The sequence below is a fragment of the Colobus angolensis genome, unplaced genomic scaffold, assembly GCF_000951035.1.
Source record: "Colobus angolensis palliatus isolate OR3802 unplaced genomic scaffold, Cang.pa_1.0 Scaffold116, whole genome shotgun sequence".
Classification (NCBI taxonomy): Eukaryota; Metazoa; Chordata; class Mammalia; order Primates; family Cercopithecidae; genus Colobus; species Colobus angolensis.
The window spans coordinates 2854976-2881002 of NW_012112697.1; the positions used below are offsets into that span (position 1 = coordinate 2854976).

General features: G+C 42.6%; 1 protein-coding gene across 1 annotated transcript in view; it reads left to right on the top strand.

The window, feature by feature from the left end:
- LOC105526376 (chromosome unknown open reading frame, human C16orf47) overlaps positions 1-26027 on the top strand; it is a 51028-nt gene that overhangs the window by 6407 nt on the left and 18594 nt on the right. Inside the window, 1 exon segment of the mRNA XM_011962358.1 lies at positions 6153-6272. Coding sequence (XP_011817748.1) covers positions 6153-6272 — 120 coding nt within the window.

Below are 26027 nucleotides of genomic sequence, written 5' to 3' on the forward strand. Positions count from 1 at the left end.
CTGGCAGTGAGCCAAGATCATGCCACTGCACTCCAGCCTGGGTGACAGAGCAAGACTCTGTCTCAAAAAAAAAATAAAAATAAAAATGTGGAGTAGGAGAGAACCTACAACAGGGGTACCTAATTTACAATTGGGTGGGTCAGAGAAACACCCCCTCGTAAAAAAAGCAGCTTTGATCTAAGACCTGAAGGATGACAAGAGGTAGGCAAAGAATGGCTGTCATCCATTTATATCAAGAATCCAGGCATCTCCACCATACCGGGCATAACCTTGATACTTTACTGAAATATTTTACTTCTAGTCCAAAAGAAGATTTCCCTCACTAGTTACTTTTCTTTTTTCTTTTTTGAGACGTCATCTCACTCCGTCGCCCAGGATGAAGTGCAGTAGCGCGATCTTGGCTCAATGCAACCTCTGCCTCCCAGGTTCAAGTGATTCTCCTGACTCAGCCTCCTGAGTAACTGGGATTACAGGCATGAGCCACCACACCCAGCTAAATTTTTTAATTTTAGTAGAGACGGGGTTTCACCACGTTGCCCAGATATTGCCTAGAAGTCATACCTCATGGCATGACTTTCAGGCCTACGTATTTACGACCTGCATTAAAAACAATACAAGAGATTCATAATGCCACCATTCTAGATTGTCAGTTAGCTGTACTTGAAATGTAGGAAAAGTTCAGAGCGTGCCCTTCATCTATTTCAGCAAATCTCTCATATCTGAATCCCCAACACCTAGCATGACTCAAAGCATTGTTTCCATGTAATCGTTTTATGTATTAGGTGCTCAATGTGCATTGAATAAATGAAGGTATCAATGAACAAATAAGTGAACTTTAATAGGTGTCTTCTATGGACTAGGTGTGTGCCAGATACCCTCACAATTTCAACACCCTAACCTTATTGTACCTTTCTCAAAGATAGGAGTCTAATGTGCTGAACCAAACAATAGTTCTAAAAATAATTCTGAAATATAAGCTGAATGAAGTTTGGAGATGCAGATAAGGGAGAAAATGCATTTTCAGAAGCGTTTTGAAATAGCAAGGCAAGATGGCAGTCAGCAACACGAAAGGGTGCCATGCTCTCAAGGGTCATAGATGTGGACAAGGAGGTGACTTGAAAGGGGGCAGAGATGTAAAGAGGAGTACCCAGTCAATACTGCTGAAACCCAGAGGGCAGCTGGAGATCCTGAGACGATGCACAGAATGTGTTGTGGATGGAGATGATACATTTGTATTCTCTTGCTCTTGGAACAAATGCTGAATACACTCCCAACAGTCTGGGGGCAGAATGGGGGATGTGGGGAGGGACAGTGTGAGTTTGGAGAGAATAGAGAGAAGAGAATTAGGGCTCGGTAGAACATTTAGATGCAGAGAAGCTTCCAAAACAGTAATGCTAGGCCAGGTACAGTGGCTCACACCTGCAATCCCAGCACTTTGGGAGGCTGGGGTAGGAGAGTTGCTTGAGGCCAGTTCAAGACCAGCCTGGGCAACACAGCAAGACCTCATTTCTTGGCTGGGCGCAGTGGCTCAAGCCTGTAATCCCAGCACTTTGGGAGGCCGAGGTGGGCAGATCATGAGGTCAGGAGATCGAGACCATCCTGGCTAACACAGTGAAACCCCGTCTCTACTAAAAATGCAAAAAATTTAGCCAGGCGTGGTGGTGGGTGCCTATCGTCCCAACTACTCTGGAGGCTGAGGCAAGAGAATGGCGTGAACCTGGGAGGCGGAGCTTGCAGTGAGCCGAGATCTTGCCACTGCACTCCAGCCTGGGCAACAGAGTGAGACTCTGTCTCAAAAAAAAAAAAGAAAAAAAAACCTCATTTCTACAAAAACAATTTTTTTAAGTTAGCCAGGCACTCCTGTAGTCCTAGCTACTCTGGATGCTGAGGCAGGAGAATCTCTTGAGTCCGGGAGGTCAAGTCTACAGTGAACTATCATCACAGCACTGCACTCCAGCGTGGATGACAGAATGAGACCTTGCCTTAAAAAAAAAAGAAGAAAGAAAACAAAAGAAACTATAATGTTAAAAGGCTGGCATTTATGGGGCAGGTGATAATAGAGAAGTCTTTTGAAACAAAAGTAATGAAACGAAGTGTGAATTCAGAAGTAGCTTTACATCTCACTAGTATAAGAAAGAGCATTAGAAAAGGAAGGAAAATAAGCAGATGATTTTATATTTTAAGAGGTTCTTCTAGTCTACAAGGAGCAGGTCTTACTGTGAACAATTTAGACAAAAAGTTTAAACAGAGGTAGGAATTTATTTCAACAAAGACGACAGTGGGAAGCATCGAGTCGTTTTAGGGTTGGAAATCTCTACATTTTAAAACCATTCGCATTAGACTAGGGATGAATGGGAAAGGGAAGTGTCTGAAAAGGTTCAAGGGGGTAGGAAAAAACCCGAAGGCAAAAATTATGGCCCTTGGTAGGAACCTCTAATATTCAAGAGAATTTTCTGCAGAAAAGGATGTTGGTTTGAAGCTGCTGTTCTTCTCTTGAATCTCTGCAGTTCCCTGAGCTGGTGACATGTTCCATAATTGTTCTAGCTTTATTGTTTTTTCTCCACAAAGCTATTTGTGAAAGAGCCATAAAATTGTCTTACCCAACGTTCTCAGTTTCAAGAAATATGATACACAGCAGATCGGGAGAAATTCTTACTATTTTTTTTTATTTCACAGCATCTTGGCACAAGTTCAGCACTGAAACGGTTAAAATATCAGCACATTTCACTAGTCTTGGGTTACTCATAAACATTCAGCAAAGCAATTTCACTCAATCGCACATATTAACTGCTTAAGTTCTTCTCTCTGAGGATGTGGACTGTTATTTTATGCCAAAAGTCCTGTAATTAAGTTTGACATAAGCGCATGGATTAAATGTGTGGCTGGGAGGGAGGGGAGCTGGTCCAGAATGGAAGGAGTTTCTCCCCTTGCCTTCTTGCCATATGGAAACTGTAACCAAATAATGTGCAAAAAATTTTAAGAGAATTTCCAATCCTATTACTCAGTGTTGTTTATCAGGTAAATCTCAAGGCCAATATAGTTACAAAGCCAGTTTTTCTTTTCCCCAATTTTGCAATAAGTACAACAACAAAACATTAACCATCCAACAGCCCAGCACGCTCAGATTATCATTTTTACAGGGCAGAGAACAGAACAGCTATTAGAAACTTTTCGGATGGGCAAGGGACTGTGGCTATAGTTTGGAACTAATTTATCAAACTGTTCTCATTCAGGGAAGTCATGAGGAGGATGCTGTGTGTTGTGTTGTGTTGTGTTGTCAATGACATTAAGGAATGCAACATTCTGATGCACTTTGTTCAGATGGCACTTTGATCTCATCAAGATTTTCCCTGTCTGGAGGGTCCTCAGGTGACTCTGAAAAGGCTCAAATCACTTAAGCAACATAATAACAAATTTACTTTCAATTTCTGGCCATATTCATGAAGGTTTCTTGCGGTTTGAGAGAGGAATGCTCTTGTTCCTGCCTTCCTAAAAACAGCTGAAAATAGCTTTTCAAATGTGTGAAGGAGAAAACATCCTCCTTGAGTTTCCCCCAAATCAGAGGGAGCATGCACGAAATTAACCCGACAAGGGTAACCAGACAGCAGGCCCGCTCCCTGCCTCTCTCCTGGTAAATGCTGCCCCGTGCTCTTGCCCAATCCGGCTCTTCCTTGCTCCTCTCTTTCCATCGGTTGAGCTGGGTTGACTGCTCTCTTGGTGGCTTTGTCTAGCCATAACTTCCTTAAAGCATCCAGAAATGTTATCCAAATGCCTGCCAGGTTCAAGTTCTTTATACTTGAGCCATCATTCTCAAAAAATTTCATTGCAACTATTCCCAGCTTCCTTCTTGATTTGTCTCTGTTTGTCCAAACCCGACTCTGAATCTCTTCCTCTTAGAGGACCGCAGACCAGGCAGTTCATAACACTGCCGTGCGAAGCCCCATAAATCTCCATGTCACACCGATTTCTGGTATGGGTTTCTGACCATTTTCGCATATCCATTTTTATTTTATAATAGGTGGCTCAAGGGGAGCCCAGCCTTGAGATAAAGCCTTAAAAATCTGCAACACAGGAGTGAATAATTTACTTAGGCCCAATGCGGCTCTCTGTATTCCCCCTAATTTGGGGAGAATATCTGCCACATCTTTTAAAAGCCCATCCCAAGCCCTCCAGGAATATTCTTGTTTCTCAGTTTATCCTCCTGGTTTTATAGTTCATATTTCTGCTCATTAAATTACATAAACCTGTTATTAGGCCCACAGTCTTAATGTATTCCAGGCATTCTGAATTGTCCTGTACTCTTTTATATTATCCCCCAATTTGGTACAAAATATAATTACTACCTTCAACTCTACTATCCATGTCATTGTTGGGAATTGCCTGGTTCTCTTAAATGGCTTTCACTTACCCAGGGCTTCTTTTTCTTTGATATCCCAGGTAGTTCTTTTTTTTCCCCAAACTTATTCTTTAGAGGGGCCAGCTTGTAAGACTAGCCCAAGAGAGGTAATGGAACATGTGCCTCTACCCCCCAGCTGGGCTCTTGCTTTGGTCGGGAGGGGTAAGGAGAAAAGACACCAGCGGTTTGCCATTTTCTGAGTCTAGTCCACGACTTGAAATTAATGGGATTGACCCAGGCCATGCTGAGAACGGTGGGCTCGGTCCACTTTCTAACTGTGTCTGGTTACGTTTTCCATAGACCAAGTTTGCCATTTTATTCTGCCAATATCTGATTCCTCCACAACAACTCCAGAATGAAGCCACAGCAAAGACACGTCGCCATAGGCGGGGCCCAGGCAGAGTATGGATGGGGTTCCCTGCAGCTGAATGAAGTGGGGCAAAGTGTGGTATGTTAAGAATCCAGAGGCTTCAGCATAATCGTACAAGACCTCCTTGAAGTCCTGTTGAAACATTTTCTGCACCTGAGCCTCTTCTACGTTTGTCCCCAAATATAATAACTTAGTCCAATTTTTCCTCCCAGCTGCCAGCGTGTTTTGCATCTAGGCTGGGGTAATTCCAGCTTGGACCTTGCATTCCTCCTGCACTCCCTGTCTTCCCTCTGAGAAATCTGTGAGACTGAGAACCTGGTAGGATTTTTTGAGGTCCATGCTCACAGCTTTCTAAATCTGACCTCGCCATGTCAAAGAGCATGGCTGTTTCCTGTGCAGTTTATGCATAGCGTCTTTTGGTTCCAAACTTCTTGAGCATGATTCAAAATTATACATCCTCATGCTTGTCAATGAGTGGCAGTATGGAAGAATGCAGTAAATAAGGATGCAAGCTCTGAAGCCTGGATTCGAATATTGACTCAGACATTTTATTAGCTGTCTAACCTCAAGCGTGTGAACTCCCTGCAACACATTTGCCTCATCTGTGTAATAGGTACATAATAGTACCTACTTCTTGAGGTCATTGTGAGGATTAAACACATAAAGCGTTAATGAGAGTGCTTGGTCCATGGCGAAGCCTTCAGCAAGTGTTGGCAATAGCCAAACAGATGGTGTGGATTCCAAATTTTCTTTTTCTTTCTTTCCTTTTTTTTTTGAAACAGAGTCTCATTTTGTCACCCAGGCTGCAGTGCAGTGGTGCGATCTCAGCTCACTGTAGCCTCTGCCTCCCCTGTTCAAGCCATTCTCCTGCCTCAGCCTCCTGAGTAGCTGAGAATACAGGTGTGTGCCACCACGCCTGGCTAGTTTTTGTACTTTTAATAGAGAGGATTTCCCCATGTCGGTCAGACTGGTCTTAAACTCCTGGCCTCAAGTGATCCACCCGCCTTGGCCTCCCAAAGTGCTGGGATTACAAGTGTGAGCCACCATGCTCGGCCCCACATTTTCTAAGGGCATCAGCCACATTGTTTTTGGGAGATGAGCTGGTCCTTGAAAGATCTGAGATGCTCAGGCTTTCAAGAGGATGAGTGACAAGCATATCCATGTCTTTGGGCTTATCTTTACTTTGCAGGATTTAAACATAGCCTTATATCCAGACTCACTGTCAAACCATGCATGATTCAGCTTCTCACAGCCTAGCATTACTGAAGGACAGAGAGATTCAGGAAATGGAAAAATTGATGTAAAAATTAATAAAAGAATTTAGTTTCAGATTTCTTACTGTTTTGTCTGCTGCACATAGTCACAAATTGCCACGTTCTCCTGTAGGCTCCCTATAAAAATCAGAACCTTGCTGCAGTTGTAGGATCAGCTCAGCAGCTCTGCAAGGCTTTCAACCCACAGCAAGGCTTTCAACCAACCTCTCTGACGGTCATCTGCCAAACTGGGGTAATTCACTACCGTGCCTCACGAGACTGTGGCAAGCAAGAAAGAGAGTCAAAATGTTTGGAAATATAATCGTTGTTATTATTAAACATACAGCTTCAGTTAATCTACCTTAAAATTAATAATAGTATTTTCGTTTATTTATTTATGTAAAATACTGATATGGGAAGTTGCCACATATCCTTGGATTACTCCATCTTTCTCATCTCCTTGTCCAAGTTCTACTTTTCTCTATTTTCTCTAAAAAGCTACCCCCTCACATACACACACAGACATTGCAGGAAATGTTCACTCTTCTGAACTGTTAGTCCACTTACCATTGTCCTTTCACTTGCTTTGGTATTTAATCATCCACTTCCAGGAGTCAGCAGACTTTTCTATAAAGGTCCAGAGAGCAAATATTTTCATTTTTGCAGGCCATACTGTCTCTGTTGCAACTACTCTCAACTGTGCTTTTGTAGCACAGAAGCATCATAGAGAATACATCAATGAATGGACATGGCTGAGTTCCAATAAAACTTTATTTAGAAAAACAAGTGCAGGGCTGGATTTGGTCTGTGAGCCACAGCTTGCAGCCCCTAATGTGCAGCCTGGTTTTGTTATTAAGTCCCTTTCCTGGTGCCTTTATTTTTTTTTTTTTTTTTTTTTTGGTCTACCTGATTAGACTGTCAGAACCTCAGAGACAAGACTCATTGTTAGGTCTTTAGAATACCCTATCCCCCAGGTCTCCAAATCCCTGCACCTGGCTCAGTACGTGCTCTTTGGATTAAGCTGTCTCGTGGGACAATTGTATATTTATTGTGAATAGATGGACTTAGGCAATCAAGCTAGGCCGAGTTAAATTAGAAAAAATACATGTGCTGTCCCGACTGAGTGAAAGACGGCCATCTATGTGTCAAAGACATCAGTACAGGAAAAATGCTGCCTACCAATCACTATCAAATCCTGAGGGAAAAGCTATGGAAAACACCTGAAGACCACATGTTTCTGGAATCTGAGCTCTGTGCATGAATCATGCCATATAAGACCAGCAACATGGGTAGCCTGACTCTTTTTGGAGGACGTAGTTATAATTCTGAATTCACAGATGACCACCATTCTTTAGAGATAACTCTTTCATCATTATCCTTGAGTTTAGAAGAATTTCCCTTTTGTTTCTCATTTCAATTCATCTGAAAATAAATATTTTTATTTGTGGAAAATATGATATTCCAGGGTTAAGAGCAATTAAGCCTGTAATCCCAGCACTTTGGGAGGCTGAGGTGGGCAGATTGCTTGAGCCCAGGAGTTCAAGACCAGCCTGGGCAACATGGTGAAACCGCATCTCTACAAAAAAATACAAAAATTAGCTGGATGTGGTTGTGCGTGCTTGTGGTCCCAGCTACTCAGGAGGCTGAAATAGGAGGATGGCTTGAGCCTGGGAGGTGGAGGCTGCAGTGAGCCAAGATGGAGACACTGCATTCCAGCCTGGGTGGCAGAGCGAGACCTTGTCTCAAAAAGAAGAAAAAAAAAAAAGAGTGTTTAAGAGCAGCACAGCCTATAGTTTGACCTAAACTCAAGTCTGTGAGCCTTTAAGTAAGTCACTTAACTTCTCTATGCCTCAATCTTCCCTTCTGTGAAATGGGGAATTTGTTAAATGAGACCATGTATGTGAAGAACTGAGTACAAGCTCAGGATAAACACTCAATAATTATTGGCATCCAGTAATAGCCATAGTTTAGCAGTCAAAATTACAGAAGTAGAAGATATTTCTGGCCAGGTGCAGTGGGTCACACCTGTAATCCCAGCACTTTGGGAGGCCAAGGCAAGCTGATTGCTTGAGCTCGGGAGTTCGAGACTAGCCTGGGCAACGTGACAAAACCTTGTCTCTACAAAAAAACAAAAATTAGCTGGGCATGGTGGCACACACCTGTAGTCTCAGCTACTCAGGGGGCTTAGGCATGAGAATCACATAAGCCCAGGAGGTGGAGGTTGCAGTGAGCCAAGACTGTGCCACTGCACTCCAGCCTGGGCCACAGGGTGAGACTCTGTTTAAAAAACAATAATAATAAATAAAGATTTCCTTTGCTAATCATAGAGCTGCCATATGACCCAGGAATTCCACTCCTAGGCATATACCTGAGACAAATGAAAAACTGTGTCCCCAACACATACTTGTACACAAATATTCATAGCAGAATTATTCACAATAGCCAAAAAGTGGAAATAACCAAAATGTCCATCAAAGGGCAAGAAAGAGAAACAAAATGTGGTATATCCAAACGATCAGTATTACTTGGCCAGAAAAAGGAGTGGAGTGCTGATACATGCTATGACATGGAAGAACCTTGAAAGCATAATGCTACACGAAAAAGCCAGTCACAAAAGACCACATATTGTATGAGTCTATTTACGTGAAATGTCCAGAATAGGTCAATACAAAGAGACTCAGAGTAGATTCGTAGTTGCCAGGGGCTGAGGTGGGGGAAGAAGGGAGGAGGAGTGATTGTTAATTGGTGTGGAGTTTCTTTGGGGGGATGATGAAAATGTTCTAGATCGTGGTTATTGTTGCACAACTCTGTGAAATACTACAAACCACTGAATTATATACTGCCAAAGGGTACCTTTTATGGTATGTAAATGATATCACAATAAAGCTGTTGTTTTTTTCAAAAACATTTTCTTTAAAAAAAAAAATTCAACCGGGCGTGGTGGCTCACGCCTGTAATCCCTGCTCTTTGAGAGGCCAAGGCAAGCAGGTCATGAGGTCAGTTCAAGACCAGCATGACCAGCATGGTGAAATGCCGTCTCTACTAAAATTACCAAATTAGCTGGGCATGGTGGCAGGAACCTGTAATTCCAGCTACTCAGGAAGCTGAGGCAGGAGAATCACTTGAATCCAGGAGGCGGAGGTTGTAGTGAGCCAAGATCATGCCTCTGCACTCCAGCCTGGGCAATAAGAGCGAAACTTTGTCTCAAAAAAAAAAAAAAAAAATCAAATTCACTCAGCTATCCTCATCACAAATTAATCTACATTAAATGCTGCTTTATCCTTGATATAAGCTAGAAGTTTGTAGTTTAAGAACTCTATACACACACACATGCACAAATGTGTTATGTGCAGATATCTTTTAAAAGCAGATTTGCTTTTAGTTAAGTTTCTACATTCATGATGCTTAATGTACTGTTGAAGGTGTGCATCCATAATCTTCAAACTCTAGTTAATTATAAGAATTACTCAAAATCAAAAAATGTGTGTTGAGGACCTACTGTGTGCCGTGCATTACCTTGGACATGGGGACATAGCAAAGGATAATGACTTTATTCGTAAAATGAGGGTTCCCAACCTTTTTGACACCAGGAACCAGTTTCATGGAAGATATTTTTTCCATGAACCGGGGGTTGGGGAGATGGTTTTGGGATGACTGAAGTGCATTACATTTATTGTGTGCTTTATTTCTATAGTTATTACATTGGAATATATAATGAAAAAATTCTACAACTCACCATCTTGTAGAATCAGTGGGAGCTCTGAGCTTGTTTTCCTGCAGCAATACAGTCCCATCTGGGGGTGATGGGAGACAGTGACAGATCATCGGGCATTAGATTCTCATAAGGAGCACACAACCTAGATTCCTCACATGCACGGTTCACAATAGGGTTCCTGCTCCTATGACAATCTAATACCACTGCAATCTGGCAGGAGGCGGAGCTCAGGCGGTAATGAAAGTGATGGGGAGCAGCTGTAAATACAGATGAACCTTAGCTCACTTGCCTGCTGCTCACCTACTGCTGTGTGGCTTGGTTCCTAACAGGCCATGAAATGATACTGGTCTGTGCTCCAGGGGTGGGAACCCCTGCTCTATAAATTCATTAAGCTAATCATTCAGCATTCTTTATGCATCACACCAACTGAGATTTGGTCATTCTCCACTTGCCTGAAGTTTGTATCATTATAACAATGGGCTGTTCCCAAGTATAAATCATATTATTAATGATGCCTTTCAAACCCTGTTTCTTAGAGGCAAACCCCTCTTCTTCTCAGTTGAAAGTCACAGTTCTGAGTTCTAGAAGGTTCAGTCAGTCTAGGATCCCTAGGTGTTGCATCAAGAATTAAGGGGTCCACCAGGCCACCTATGGATTAAATTTGCCCACTTGAGGGCCTGCAGAAAAGAGGGATTCTCACATTTTTATGAACCTAAAAATGACCTTGGCAGGTTGTTTACTATGCAGATTCCTGGGCCTTCCTAGCAGAAAGGCAAACTCATTAGGTCTTAGAAGGGTCTCAGAGGTGGTAAGACAGTGTTTAACAAGCACCCCTCATCACGCTGATGCAGGAATACACAAACCACACTTTGAGAAATGCTGCTAGCAAAGGTTGGAAACCAGTGCAGTGCTGAATGTCTACTGAGCACCAACCTTAAGCAATGCCCTCTGCTAAGCACCTTGGGGACAAAAAGACATATAATCCCTTCCACAAATAGCACATAATCAAGTCTGAAGACAGTATGATGACTGACTATGCTTGTGGAATGTGATCAATAACCACTGAGCAACTGAGACTCTAAGGCTGCAAGAATTCAGAAGAGCAAAGCATCTCCATGAGCCGAGGTGGTTGGAGAAGACTCTATCAAGGAGAAGGGTCATTTAGGTCTAACCTTAGAAAGTGACTGTGGGCAGGGTGGTGGCTCATACCTGTAATCCTAGCACTTTGGGAGGCTGAGACAGGAGGATTGCTTGAGCCCAGGAGTTCAAGACCAACCTGGGCAATATAGGGAGACCCTATCTCTACAAAAAATGTTAAAAAGATTAGCCAGGCATGGTGCCAGGTGCCTGTAGTCCCACCTACTCAGGAGGCTGAGGCAGGAGAATCACTTGAGCCTGGGATGTGGAGGTTGTAGTGAGCTGAGATGGTACTGCACTCCAGCCTGGGTGACAGAGTCAGTACCTCTAGAGGGTTTGTGTCACCTTAGCTATCGACCCATTGGCCAAAGAAAGTCATAGACCAGAGTCTGTGAGAGGGCACCACTCAAGGACTAGACTAAAAGGGGAGAAAATGTGGACCATTTTTATCACCACAGCAATGTACGTCTAATATATTGTGTACCTCTAAAGGAAGTGCTAACTATCTTGTAAATCCTGTCTCAAAATAAATAAATAAATAAAATAAGCATGCCATGACAGAATTCCTATTTTGCTTAAAAGGGTAAAGCAATCCAAATATCCTTTCTTTCTTGCACTTATGGTAAGAGAGATGCTACCTTGAACCAAGCAATTAAGGAATGTGATTATGATGGCAGTAATGAGGGAAATGCAGATGGAAGGAGGGTTAAACCCTCTATGTAGATGGAGGGAGGCTCAGAGATTACAAAACGTGACTGTGGGGTAGGAAAGAGAAGGGGACAGAAAACCACACCTGCTAAGCCCTGTGTGGGTGTGGAGTTCTCATCCTTAGAAATTTGCTCAGGATAGCTAGAATGAGAAACACTGCTTCCCGTGAAAGAGGGCCATCAACATGCTAGAAACACCCTTGGCAAATCACCATATTCACTATTCAGGAAGACTCATCAGGTCCTTGGATTTTTTTGGTTAGTGGGCTATTTATTACTGATTCAGTTTTGCAGCTCATTATTGGTCTTTTCAGGGAATCAATTTCTTCCTGCTTCAGCATTGGGAGGGTACATGTATCCAGGAATTTATCCACATTTTCTAGGTTTTCTAGCTTGGATAAGGAAAGGGAACAATGCTCTTACCCAGAAAGGGAGCACTGCCATTGCATAATAGCTAATCATCTCATATCCGAACAATGCCTCATATTTAAGAAAAGATGTCCCTAATAATCTAGCTTAGGCCGGGCATGGTGGCTCATGCCTGTAATCCCAGCACTTTGGGAGGCCGAGGCAGATGGATCACTTGAGGTCAGGAGTTCAAAACCAGGCTGACCAATATGGCAAAACCCCATCTATACTAAAAATACAAAAATTATCCAGGCATGGTGGCAAGCACCTGCAGTCCCAGCTACTTGGGAGGCTGAGGCAGGAGAATCGCTTGAACCTGGGAGGCAGAGGTTGTAGTGAGCCGAGATCATGCCACTGCACTCCAGCCTGGGCGACAGAGCAAGACTCTATATTAAAAAATAATAATGATAGTAATAATAATAATTGAGCTTAACTGACAAAAATAACAACTTTGGTTATGGCGTATTATGTAGCTTTTGCCATAATAACAAAGCACCTCAAAACTTAGTAACTTAAAACAATCAATTATTTCTCACAATTCTTGGGGAAGCTGGGCCATTCTCCTAGTCTCAGTTGGCTTGACTGAGATGGATAAACAAGAATGGCCTCCCTTTGGTGGCCTGGAGTAGACTCCGTGTCAGCTGAAGTGGTTCCTCATCTCTCAGCAGGAGACCCTGAGCTTGTTCACATGGTGGCCTCAGGGCTCCAAACGACAGCAAAATAGCAAGCTCCAGTGCACACGTACTTTTCCAGTTTGGGTTTGTGTCACATTATCTATCATCCCATTGGCCAAAAATGTAATACGGCCAGACTGGAGCCTGTGAGAGGGCACCACCCAATGACATAGATAAAAAGGGGGAAAAATGTGTGACCATTTTTACCATGACAGCAATGTACATCTAATATATCATGTTTCTCTAAAGGAAGTGCTGATTGTCTTGTGAATTTATTTAAGTTCCTTATAGATGCTGGATATTAGACCTTTGTCAGATGCACAGTTTGTAAATATTTTCTCCCATTCTGTAGGTTGTCTGTGTACTCTGTTGACAGTTTCTTTTGCTGTGCAGAAGCTCTTTAATTTAATTAGATCTCATTTGTCAAATTTTGCTTTTGTTACTATTGCTTTTGGCATCTTCCGCATGAAATATTTGCCTGTTCCTATGTCCAGAGTGGTACTGCCTAGGTTGTCTTCCAAGGTTTTCATAGTTTTGAGTTTTACATTTAAGTGTTTAATCCATCTTGAGTTGATTTTTGCATATGATATAAGGAAGGGGTCCAGTTTCAGTCTTCTGCAGGTGGCTAGTCAGTTATCCCAGCACTGTTTACTGAATAGGGAATCCTTTCCTATTTGCTTGTTTTTGTCAGCTTTGCCAAGGATCAGATGGTTGTAGGTGTGCAGCGTTATTTCTGGGCTCTCTATTCTGTTCCATTGGTCTATGTGTCTGTTTTTGTACCAGTACCATGCTGTTTTGGCTACTGTAGCCCTGTAGTGTAGTTTGAAGTCAGATAGCATGATGCCTCCAGCTTTGTTCTTTTTGTTTATGAGTGGCAACGATGTATTCAATTCTACCTAAAGAAGCTAGAAGGGTAAGGGTCAATGTTGGTTTATGCTGTACATGTCTAAATGTAAACGTTTGAACTCTTGTGGAAAACATTTACAAGCGTATAAACTGATTTTTTAAAAGTTTTTAAAAGAGAGAAGAGAAAAGAGAAGGGAGGGGAAAGGAAGGGAAGGCAGGAGGGAAGGAAGGGAGCGAGAAAGAAAAGAAAAGAAAAAGACTTTCTTGTCATATTTAGTTTTATTACTTTGCACTGGCAGAATACTACTAGTCTTATAAAGATTTTAAACTATTCCGTTGTCATTACTTTTTCTTGTAAAAAGGCTTCCTATCTCCTGAACTCCTGGCTGGGTTAGATTTCAACACTGTAGAGAGGTACTCACGGTATGTGTCCAGGAACCCAAGTTTCTAATCCCCAGAGTGGTAAATGCCGGGGCTGCTGTCCCAGCCTGGGAAAGAACAAAGATGCAGACCTGCAATGTCCCATTCTTAGGACGTAATTAATGTGCTGGTAATTTTTTTCATCAACAAAGGATTACCAAAATACCGCATGATTTCCTCCAAAAATGTGACCCTCCCTTTCCTGTCTCATTTTTCTTTTCCTGGATCCAAACATGGTTTCCATTGGCCTCACAAAAAACAGTTATTTCTGTTCATTTTCCTCAACTCTTCTCAGTTCCTGCATCCCAAGAAGTCCAGAAATGCTAATGCCAATTATTAGCAGGCTTTTAAGGGGCTGCTTCTCTCTCTCAGAGGCTCTTCTCTGAAATGTTCCTTCTCCCTGTGAGGCCAGTGGCGTCCACAGCAGCCCACAGCAAACCTCGTGGCATTATAAAAAGCCAACTAACTAAATAATGCCATAGGAATCTTAATGACTAGGGCCATTTGGCCAACAACATTACACAGTTTTTTCCTCTCAAAATTCAAGCATTCAAAATTACAAATATCCCATCCAATTCAGATTTAATTACCACTGTTCAAACTTTAAGAACTTCCTCAGTTTCAATTAAGCCACATTGGAAACAATGAACTGCTAAGAGATGGTGACTTGACCCCCTTTTTTAAGGAGAAGCAGAAAAATGGTATAATTGTTATCGCAGATAAAATGTCTGTCGTGGACTGGCCGTTTTTTTACCAAACATTCCTAAATCACCCAGGACCATTTCTCCACGTTGATCATAGCCAAGAGTGAAGTTAACCAGTGACGAGCCCTGATGTCTGATTGGGCCACAGAGACCGTTGTTTCCACCACACAAGTCCATGTCTGATAGCTGAGCTGATGCAAGGTTTTAAGTATGGCAGAGGGTATTTAAGGGAACAACTGTCACGGAAAACCCTGGACTTTAGAGGCACCATCTACCCAAACATACCTGGAGCTACTCTGTACCATCTGCTGGGTAAGGAAAGGGAACTAAAGGAGACAGCCCTGTGGGGCCTTTAAATGACTACATTCATGACTTGTCCTCCGTCCTGTGGCGGCTACACTTCAGAGTCAGGCATATCTGAGTGTGCTTTAGAAATGTGGCTTATATCCTGGGCAATGTAGTGAGAACTCGTCTCTACAAAAAATTAAAAAATAAGCCAGGAGGCCGGGTATGGTGGCTCACGCCTGCAATCCAAGCGCTTTGGGAGGCCGAGGTGGGCGGATAACGAAGTCAGGAGATTGAGACCATCCTGGCCAACATGGTGAAACCCTGTCTCTACTAAAAATATATAAATTAGCTGGGTGTGGTGGCACGTGCCTGTAATCCCAGCCACTGGGGAGGCTGAGGCAGGAGAATCACTTGAACCCAGGAGGTGAAGGTTGCCGTGACCCGAGATTGTACCACTGCACTCCAGCCTGGCGACAGAGCTAGACTCTGTCAAAAAATAAATAAATAAATAGCCGGACATGGTGATGTGTGCCTATAGTCCCAGCTACTTGGGAGACTCAGGGTGGGAGGATCACTTGAGCCCAGGAAGTTGAGGCTGCAGTGAGCCAGGATCATGCCACTGCACTCCAGCTTGTGGGACACAGTGAGACCCTATCTAAAATTTAAATTAAATTAAATTAAAAGAAACATGTTTTCTAAAAAGCAAGACCAGGAGCAAAGGCTTAGTTTAAGAGAGCCCTACCTATTTGGGAGATGTCTTCTTGAAATAATGATGGATCCATGGTAACAGTTCTCTGAAGATCCATTTCAGTCTGCTTTGCAGTCTACCCCATTGTCTGTAATGATCATCTTTTTTAAAAACCACAGTTTTCTTTTAGTACCTCAAATCATTTTTTTAAATAAGAACTACCCACCCACCTATTAGCTAGTTCTTAAAATAAGCCTGACTTTTGTGTTACTGGAAAAGAACACTTTATATATATTCTTTTTTTTTTTTTTTTGAAACGGAGTCTGACTCTGTTGCCCAGGCTGGAGTGCACTGGTGCGATCTCAGCTCACTGCAAGCTCTGCCTCCCAAGTTCACGCCATTCTCCTGCCTCAGCCTCCTGAGTAGCTGGGACTATAGGTGCCCACCACCACACCCGGCTAATTGTTTTGAATTTTTAGTAGAGATGGGATTTCACTGTGTTAGCCAGGATGGTCTCGATCTCCTGACCTTGTGATCTGCCCACCTCAGCCTCCCAAAGTGCTGGGATTACAGGTGTGAGCTACTGTGCCTGGCCACTTTATATATATTCTTATACATAATACATATATGTATATGATATGTATATGTACTATATATAATGACATATGTGTCTCATGTATACACATATACATGTACTTTTTTTTTCTCTCTCATCGCTCAGGCTGGAGTGCAATGGAGCGATCTTGGCTCACTGTGACCTATGCCTCCTGGGTTCAAGCAATTCTCCTGCCTCAGCCTCCTGAGTAGCTGGGATTACAGGCATGTGCCACCATGCTCAGATAATTTTTTTATTTTTAGCAGAGATGGTGTTTCACCTCATTGGTCAGGCTGGTCTGGAACTCCTGACCTCAGGTGATCCACCCACCTCAGCCCCCCAAAGTGCTGGGATTATAGGCGTGAGCCACCGCGCCCAGCCTTTATATATATTATTATATCATTATGTCATTATATCACTAGCACTTGTTTAAAATGTGTTTCATTTTGTCACCATTGGCTGTTCTGTTTCCATGGAAAGCTGAGGTATTGGGACAAGGGCTGAACTTCCACTCTGTTTCCTCTTGGGCAACAAGATCCTTGCTGTCTGGGAAATGCTCCTAGCTTCATGTAGGACCAACATCCTTTATATTGACCACTGAAGCCTAAAGCCCTAAGAATTATTTACCTTTAAGCTTAATGTTGTTTTGGCTTGGTAGATCAAGTGGAACTATTCAGAGTATACCTGCCAACTTTTTTTTTTTTTGAGACAGAGTCTCGCTCTGTTGCCCAGGCTGAAGTGCAATGGTGCAATCTTAGCTCACTTGCGATCTCTGCCTCCAGCATTCAAGCGATTGTTGTGCCTCAGCCTCCGAGTAGCTGGGACTACAGATGCAGCCACCATGCCTAGCTAATTTTTGTATTTTTAGTAGAGATGGGATTTTGCCTTGTTGGCCAGGCTGGTCTCGAACTCCTGGGCTCAAGTGATCCATTCACCTCATCCTCCCAAAGCACTGGGATTACAGACGTGAGCCGCCACCTGTAATCCCAACAAATATCTTTCTTTATCTTTATGCTGGAATCCAATTTATGCTTCTTTATTTTAACAATCTTAGCTTTTGATTTTTTTAATGGCCTTCACTACACACGTCTCCCCCTTTCTTCACCCATCGTTAGTAGTATGAAGCTTTTGAAAGTTGAGCATTTTGCATCTGATGTAATGTCCACTTTTTGCCCAGAACATATTTCTATTTTTCAAAGTCTCAAATTACCATAGTAACTATCAAGAGTCCCTAAAATGTATGTTGCATTCTCTGGACTCAAACCTACTGCAGAGTCACCGCAAATGCCCTGGGGATTGTGAAAGAGCTTCATCCTGAGCTGCGAGAAGAGCCGCCCACCCCTAAGTCGTTCATTTCTTTTCGTTTTAGTGTGTCTTGGGTGAGACTAAGTGCCAGACCTGCAAGGATAATGGAATCGTCAGTAGAGGCTCTGGTTATTGCAGACAGGGAGTGACTGTCCAGTGGCCGCCTGTGCCCAGTCACTGGTGGAGGAGAAAGAAGAAGTACAGAAAAACGGAACAGGAAACAGATGGGAGACATGATCTCTCAAAACTCGAAAACTTCTGAAAAACCTCAGACTAGCCTGGTTGCTTGAAGGTTAGGACAACACTGAGATCTGTGCATTGACCAAAGAAAGGCCATCGGAAGCAGGCCCCAGCAAGGAGCCATGTCACGTGGATGCCAAATCCTAGGGGCTGCAATTCTGCAGTACCCAAGGGAAGTGAGAAAGCAAGACAATCACTGAGTCCATCTGGGCCGAGATGCCGACCAAAGATTGCTCATTTTCGCAATGGTCGCCTTCACTCCGGCGTCACGTTGACAGCCAGAATCTCTGCAGACATGTGATACGGGGTTAAGAATGCTTGTTTTGTTGTCGGGCATCGTGGCTCACGCCTGTAATCCCAGCACTTTGGGAGGCCGAGGCAAGCGAATCATGAGGTCAAGAGATGGAGATCATCCTGGCCAACATGGTGAAACCCCGACTCTACTAAAAATACCAAAATTAGCTGGGTGTGGTGGTGCGTGCCTTTAGTCCCAGGTACTCAGGAGGCTAAGGCAAGAGAATTGCTTGAACCTGGGAAGTGGAGGTTGCAGTAAACCGAGATCATGCCACTGCACACCAGCCTGGCAACAGGACTAGACCCATCTCAAAAAAAAAAAAAAAAAATCAAGTAAAATAAAGAGTGTTTGTTTCTTCCCTTAAGAAATATTTATTTACTGAAAATTAAAGCCCGTAATGGTGACCAGAGGGAAAGGACTCAGTCTTCCTCATCTGCAGCCTTTAGGACTCACACAAGGGAAGGAAGGGGACAGAACCTGGAGTTAATGTGTTGAGGCCATTTTCAATGACTACAGTGCAGAAAAATATAAAATAATCTAACAGGCTTCATTAAAATTCACCCCAAGGCTAGGCGTGACTGTAATCCCAGCACTTTGGGAGACCGAGGCAGGAGGCTTCTTTGAGTCTTTCAGCCAGAGTTTGAGATCAGCCTAGGCAACATAGGGAGACACCCCGTCTCTAAAAACATAAAATAAATTTAAATTTAAAAATTCATCCCAAGGTGCAAGTATTTATCAAAGATGATTCTTATGCCCAAAGTTGAGAGCTCTGGGAGAAACTTTCCAGGCAGGAAAGAACATTCAGGCTTCCATGTTCCCTTCCTTCACTGGTTTGGCAAGTGGTTTGGGGTGGTGGGCCTGGAGGGGTAGAAGAGGGTCTCTCCCTAACAACTAGAGAGTTGAACCTGCTTCCTAAGGAGATGCTAAAATCTGACAACCTAGCTGACCTCCTCCTAACAAAGCCTGATAGCAAAACCATCCAAAAATTCCAGACACCCCTCCCGCTTCCCAGCAACTGCATTTCACTTGTGACCCTGCTCAGCCTGTGGTCAGGAAAGAGCCTTTGAACACATCTCCAGAGCTGCAGCGATTAGAAGGGCTTTGATTACCCAGCTCAGCTGGCCCTCTCTTCTCGCGATTACTCCCCTCCCTTCCCCCCAGTCCCCTTCCCTCGCCTCCTCACCCCCAGTAGCCCAGACCAGGGCTTTTTTTTTTTTTTCCCCAGCAACCAATTTTTTCTCTCTCTCTCTTTTCATTTTCCTATAGCATCCTAAACCTCAAGATGTGGTTAACACTAATCCTGATTTATTTAGGGTTTATCTGCATTATTAATTCCAATCACGTGAAAAAAAAAGAAAAGTGCTACAGGCTCCTAGTTTGTATACAAAGTTTGGGTGTTTGTGAAAAGAGCCAGCAATCCCTAAGAAACATATTTTATTTAGTTATCATTTAAGTCCAAACAACTTTCTTTTCTAGTCTGCAAATATTCCTTGAAATGGGCCCTGTCCTTAATAATTTCATTTATTATTATTTCTCCCCCAGTCAATATCCTTTGAAGCTACTTCCTGCATTAATCTGGACTTAATATGGATTTAAACATTGACAATGGAAAATAATTTGGGTTAAAAAATAATCTTCCTTGATAAAGCTAGAAAACTCCCCACAACTGTCACCATCTCTGACAGCTGGGAATAAAATGAGATTCTTGAATCTGCATATTGAAGACAAGGAAAAGCAGAACTAACAGGCTGTATGTTACATTTTATATTTGTCAGCTGTTATAACTGACTGGAGTTGAGTGATATCCAGGGTCTTGATTTGTTGTTTGAATGAATTCATCATCGTTTGGGACATATGAGCAGTTATTTGGTGCCTGGGATGTACTAAAAATATCTTGTTGGAGTGAGGGAAGTGTCTCAGGCATGGAAGCTTGCGTGTCTCCTCCACAGAGTGGCTTCTCAGTAACTAACAGGGCCCGGAGGTTCCAAACCCCCTTCCCAGCTCTCGTCTCCGCCCCTCTCCTTTTTTTTATTTTTTCTGGGAGAGGGGGGGTCTTTTTTCTTTCTTTCTCTCTCTCTTTTTTTTTTTTTAACATTCTTTTATTAACTGGTATAATGCTAGAAATAGTAAGTTCACTTTTCTTTGGGTTAGGCCCCCGGCAAGGCCAGTGTTACCACGTGAATTCTTCCTGAATTTGACTCAAGGAACCCATGGAGATAGAAATATTTTCATGGGAATTTAGAGGAATTCAGATTACATCTCCAACTCTACTTCGTCAGACCTCAACACGTAGGACAGACCTAAATGTGTTTTGATTCCTTGGGTACTTGCAGAATGAAGGCTCCTGGAGGAGTAGAAAATGTGTGGCATTGATTCATCACGGCCCATTCCTATGCCCGAGCAGATATCACCAATCAATCACGATGTTCTTTCCCACTGAGCAGGAGGAAGCAGCCTCTGTATCCTGATATCAGAACCAGATCCTTCTCACAGTTTCTCAAGGCCTTCCTCCCACCTGCCTCTGACTGGTTCCCCCTTTCACTCCTGCTACGGAATGCTGTTCTCTACATGTGACATTCCTTTCCCAACCGGGAAGTCTTCTCCAACCTCCACACACCTTCTTTTCCCCTCTGAGATGCGTGACCTCGGTGACCAAGTCTCCCCTTCCCTCCACGTCCCTCACCCCTTTTTGTTTGTGTTATACGTTTTATTTTAATAACATTTACCTCTTTCCAAAGTAATATAAATTCATTATAGAAATTATATACAATACAGATATGCAAAAAAGTGGGGGGTTTGGTTGCCCTTAGCAATCACTAATCTATTTTCTGTCTCTATGAATTTTTGTGTTGCAGACATTTGATATAAATGAAATCATTCAATGTGTGGTCTTTTGTGACTGGCTTCTTTCATTTAGCATGTTTTCAAGGTTCTTCTACATGGTAGCGTTCCTTTATTCCTTTTTATTGCCAAATGATATTCCATCATATTTGCCCATTCTGTGTAAGACTTCCTGTGTTGCTTTTGTTTGAGTGATGCTGGTTTCAACACTGTATTCATGTCTGTCATCTGTGTGCACACTTGAGTTGTGACAGTAATTATTTTTGGTAGCATTCTACTGAATTTACAAAGAAATCCAATTCAGGGCCGGGCACAGTGGCTCATGCCTGTAATCCCAGCACTTTGGGAGGCCAAGGCTGGCGTATCACGAGATCAGGAGATGGAGACTATCCTGGCTAACACAGTGAAACCCCGTCTCTACTAAAAAAATACAAAAAATTGGCCAGGCGCGGTGGTGGGCACCTGTAGTCCCAGCTACTTGGGAGGCTGAGGCAGGAGAATGGTGTGAACCCGGGAGGCAGAGCTTGCAGTGAGCTGAGCTCGCGCCACTGCACTCCAGCCTGGGCGACAGAGCGAGACTCTGTCTCAAAAAAGAAAAAAAAAGAAATCCAGTTCAACTTAGTTCAATAGACACATGCTAAGGGTTAAAATGTACAAGGTTCTTTGCTAGAAAGTGCTGGAGATACAAAGATGTATACAGCCTCTGTCATCCGGGAATTTGAAATTTATTTACACCAAATCATGAGAGCAAATCACGTCCACCAGTCACTCTGATACTCCTGGCTTTTAACTAGTCTTTTAGTTTACATTATATAGATGAAGACGTGTAAATGTTTTTCAAGGTTATTTCATGCTTTTCTGTTTATATCCTGTTATCCTCTAAGCCACTCCAAAACAGAAACTAGGGCTTCTATTTCTTTTCTATTATAATAATATAATTACAACAGCTGCCACTTGCTGTGTATTTATTTTATTTGATATGCAAAGCAATGTGTGAGGTGGTTATTGTTACTTTCATTTATTGATGAGGACACTGAGGCTGACAATGAGAAGTCACTTGACAAAGGTCATCTGCTGGGAAGGGGCAGCAGCAGGACTTGAACCCAGGGCCATCTTACTTCAAAGAAGCTCACACATTTGACCACTGAGCCACACCAGCCCCAAACTACAGGGAGAACATTCTTAGCAGCCAGCAGATGACATTGTCCACCTACCACTCTGGCCAGCCCCTCTGCACCTTGGTCTGGATGACCTGAACCAGTCTGTGGTGGGGCAAGAGTGAATCCAAAGGGGCCTGGAGCCTCCATCCAGCGGCATCTGCGGTTGTGTCTGTTCTGCTCTTCTGTTGTCAGTGGTGGAAAATGTAACTGCCCCAAAAGCTCCGTCTGTTTGGTACAAGAAATCATTGAATGTCATCTTTGGAAACAACGACTCTGGACTCAACCTGTAGAAAATGCATTTAGGGATAACAAATTAGGAACCAGTCAACCCAAAATGTGCCGTTTGACAGCACAGGTCTCCGATGAAAGCATCTGAGAACCCGGGCCTCCAAAGCGGTCCGACTACTTCCCCAGACACACCTGCCTGCACTCTGCTGTCGTCTTCAACAATAAGGCAGGTTACATCTGTGAGTCTACGTAGCACGATGAATACAATAAATATTAAATAATAATTATTGTTTCTTTCACATTCACTGACAGGATAAAATCCAGGTAAAGAGCCTTTAAGGTCTAATTACTTTGTAAGCGTTGAAACCAAACTGCTAGTTGAAAAATTAATTGTGGAGCAGTCGGAGACGGAGTAGTAGGAAGTTGTTTTGAGCGGTGGTGTCACTCTGAGACGCCGCAGAAGATGTAGAGCAATAAACACCAACGCAAAGTGCCGAGAATGACTGAGCAAGAGAGGACTAGACGTGCAGCTGGTATCGCATGGACCTTGGTTCATTTCCTGATTACTTTGGCACATAACAGATGTGTGGAGTGAGTGGCCAACTGAATTAATTAACTAATAAGCAGAAATGTCATTAGGGATATTTAGAACAATATGCCAGTGAGCTCTACAGCATGAGTGAAGGCCCCACATATTAATAACAATAATTTATACTAATATAACAAAATATTATGTTAATGTCATTAATATTATTAATGAAGTATATCTGCTGATAATATTATATAATAATGTCATTAACGGAAAATATGTTAATATTATAATAAAATATAGTAATGACATTAATATTAATATTATAGGTATAATTAATATGATAAAATATAAGATAAAATGAAATGTATTGACATTAATCTTACTAATAAATTATAATATCTGTTGATAATAGTCTATAATATTAATATAATTAATATAAAATATCAACAATAATTACTGACATTTACTGAGCTCTATGAGCCAGGTCCTATTTTAAGTGCTCTATTTATATATATAGCACTTAAATATATATATAATCTCATTTAATTCTTACAACAAATTATGAAGCAAATACAATTATCCTTTTTTTTGAGATGGAGCCTTGCTCTGTGTCCCAGGCTGGAGTACAGTGGCACCATCTTGGCTCACTGCAGCCTCCACCTCCCAGGTTCAAATGGTTCTACTGCCTCAGCCTCTTGAGTAGCTGAGACTGCAGACTCATGACACCACACCTGACTCATTTTTATATTTTTATTAGAGACAGGGTTTCTCCATATTGGCCAGGCTGGTCTCGAGGTCCTGACCTCGGGCGATTTGCTGGCCTCAGCCTCCCGAAGTGCTGGAATTATAGACGTGAGCCACCACTCCCAGCCCAATTTTCTTTATTTTTAAAATGAGGAAATGGAAGCACAGAGGAGTTAAGTAACCTGCCCAACATCACACAGATAATAGTAAAAAAAAAAAAAAAGCCCAACATTTGCCAGACGAAGGCACATTTGCTGCCATTCTCTAATCTCTTAAGAAATGACTGAGTTTCTAGAACCTTAAGGAATTATCCAGAGATTATCCAGTTCATAGTTTTTAAACTGCTCCATGGAACCATGGAAGTTGCTGTAGAATTTCTACCAATGATGGACTTTTTCTGCCAAACAAGGAAGAGTTCAGCTTCTGCGGAAATATTTGTTTCTTGAACCTGCTTTGCGTATTGAATTTCCACATAAGATTTTACTTTTAAAGAAAGGAAAGAATGTTCCATTGTTGCAGGTCAGGGCTGGCAAACGTTTTTTACAAAGGGCCAAATGGTAAATATGTTAGGTTTCCTAAGCCACACTCTCTCTGTCGTAACAAGTCAACTCTGCTGTCATGGTGCAAAAAGAATCGTAGATAATACATAAATGAATGAGTGTGACTGCATTTCAATAAAACTTTATTTACAATAGTGGGCCATGGGCAAAATTTAGCCTGCTGGCCATAGCTTGCTAAGCTCTGGGCTAAGTCATCTTCCTGTGGTCTAATGGAGTTTGCCTAAACTTTCTAAATAGATACTAGACTTTCTTGCTCACAAAGAGAAGATACATCATCCAACACCTCATATTTAACAATGTCCATCATCAAAAAGCCCGGCTATGGTCTTTTTTATTTTTGTTTTTGGGAGAAGATCTCGCTCTGTCACCGAGGCAGAGTGCAGTGGCATGATCACGGCTCACTGCAGCCTGAAACTCCTGAGCTTAAGTGATTTGCCCACCTCAGCCTCCTGAATGGCTGGGACTACAGGCACACGCCATCATGCCTGGCTGATTTTTTTATTTTTATTTTCGTTTTTCAGTAGAGACGCAGTCTGGCTATGTTGCCCAGGCTTCAGGCTATGGTATAAAACAAAAGGAAACTACTGTGTTTCAAAGGTTGAATTTGTCTAACAGTCTAACAGTTCTACATCCAAATCATCCCCGTTGTACCTGTGTTGGGTGGACGGCATGATCCCCTTTAACCATGAAGAAAATAGACTTAAAGAGGTAAAAGTAGTACCTTGAGTCATGCCAGTGTCTCCCCATATGCCATCACACCATATTGGCATGGCCAAAGCAACATGGCTTATCCTATCATGGAATACAGTGGAAGGTCATTGATGTCACCCCTAACCTGTTCTTTTCCAAGAAAAATAATTCCAGTTCACTTCCCAGCCTCACTTTACTGCCTAAGATGTTTTACTACTTCTATTAATAAGAAGCTTAAGAACTAGTACTACCAGCCAGGCATGGTGGCTCATGCCTGTAATTCTAGCACTTTTGGAAGACCAAGGCAGGTGGATGGCTTGAGCCCAGGAGTTTGAGACCAGCCTGGGCAACATGGCAAAATCCCATATCTACAAAAAATACAAAAACATTAGCTGGGCTTGGTGGCTGCGCTTGTAGTCCCAGCTATCTGGGAGGCTGAGATGAGAGGATTGATTGAGCCTAGGAGATCAAATTTGCACTGCACTCCAGCCTGGCAACAGAGCAAAACACTGTCTAAAAAAAAAAAAAAGAGTTTAAAAAACTAGTACTACCCTGTTCATATGGTTTTCTCAAGGCACAACTCAAGAGGAGAATAACCTTGCAATTTCAACAAGCCATTCTCTCATTCATGCTTTCTAGTTGTTTATTGTCTGTCTTAGCAGAGGCTGCGTTGGGAGTTTGTATTAGCTGATCCTCCATGGTCCATATGCCTTTTAGAAGATCTTTTTTTTTTTTTTCTTTTGAGACGGAGTCTCGCTTTGTCACCAGGCTGGAGTGCAGTGGCTTGATCTCAGCTCACTGCAACCTCCACCTCCCGGGGTGAAGCGATCGATTCTCCTGTCTCAGCCTCCCAAGTAGCTGGGACTACAAGTGTGTGCCATCACGCCCAGTTAATTTTTGTATTTTTAATAGAGATGATGTTTCACCATGTTGGCCAGGATGATCTCGATCTCTTGACCTTGTGATCTGCCCGCTTCAGCCTCCCAAAGTGCGGGAATTCCAGGTGTGAGCCACCACTCCCAGCCCAGATCATTTTTTTATCTCTGTACTTTGTTTTTCTCCTCCTGTTTTTGTCTCTCTTAAATTCCCACTATCTTGGGAAATTTTGGAATTCTTCCACTTTAGTAACCTCATTTTCATCAAATATTTAATGGCACTACTAGCCTGGTTATAGGCCACCAGTAGATAAAGAAATATAATTTCTTCCTCCTGCCTGAGATAGGTGGAAAAT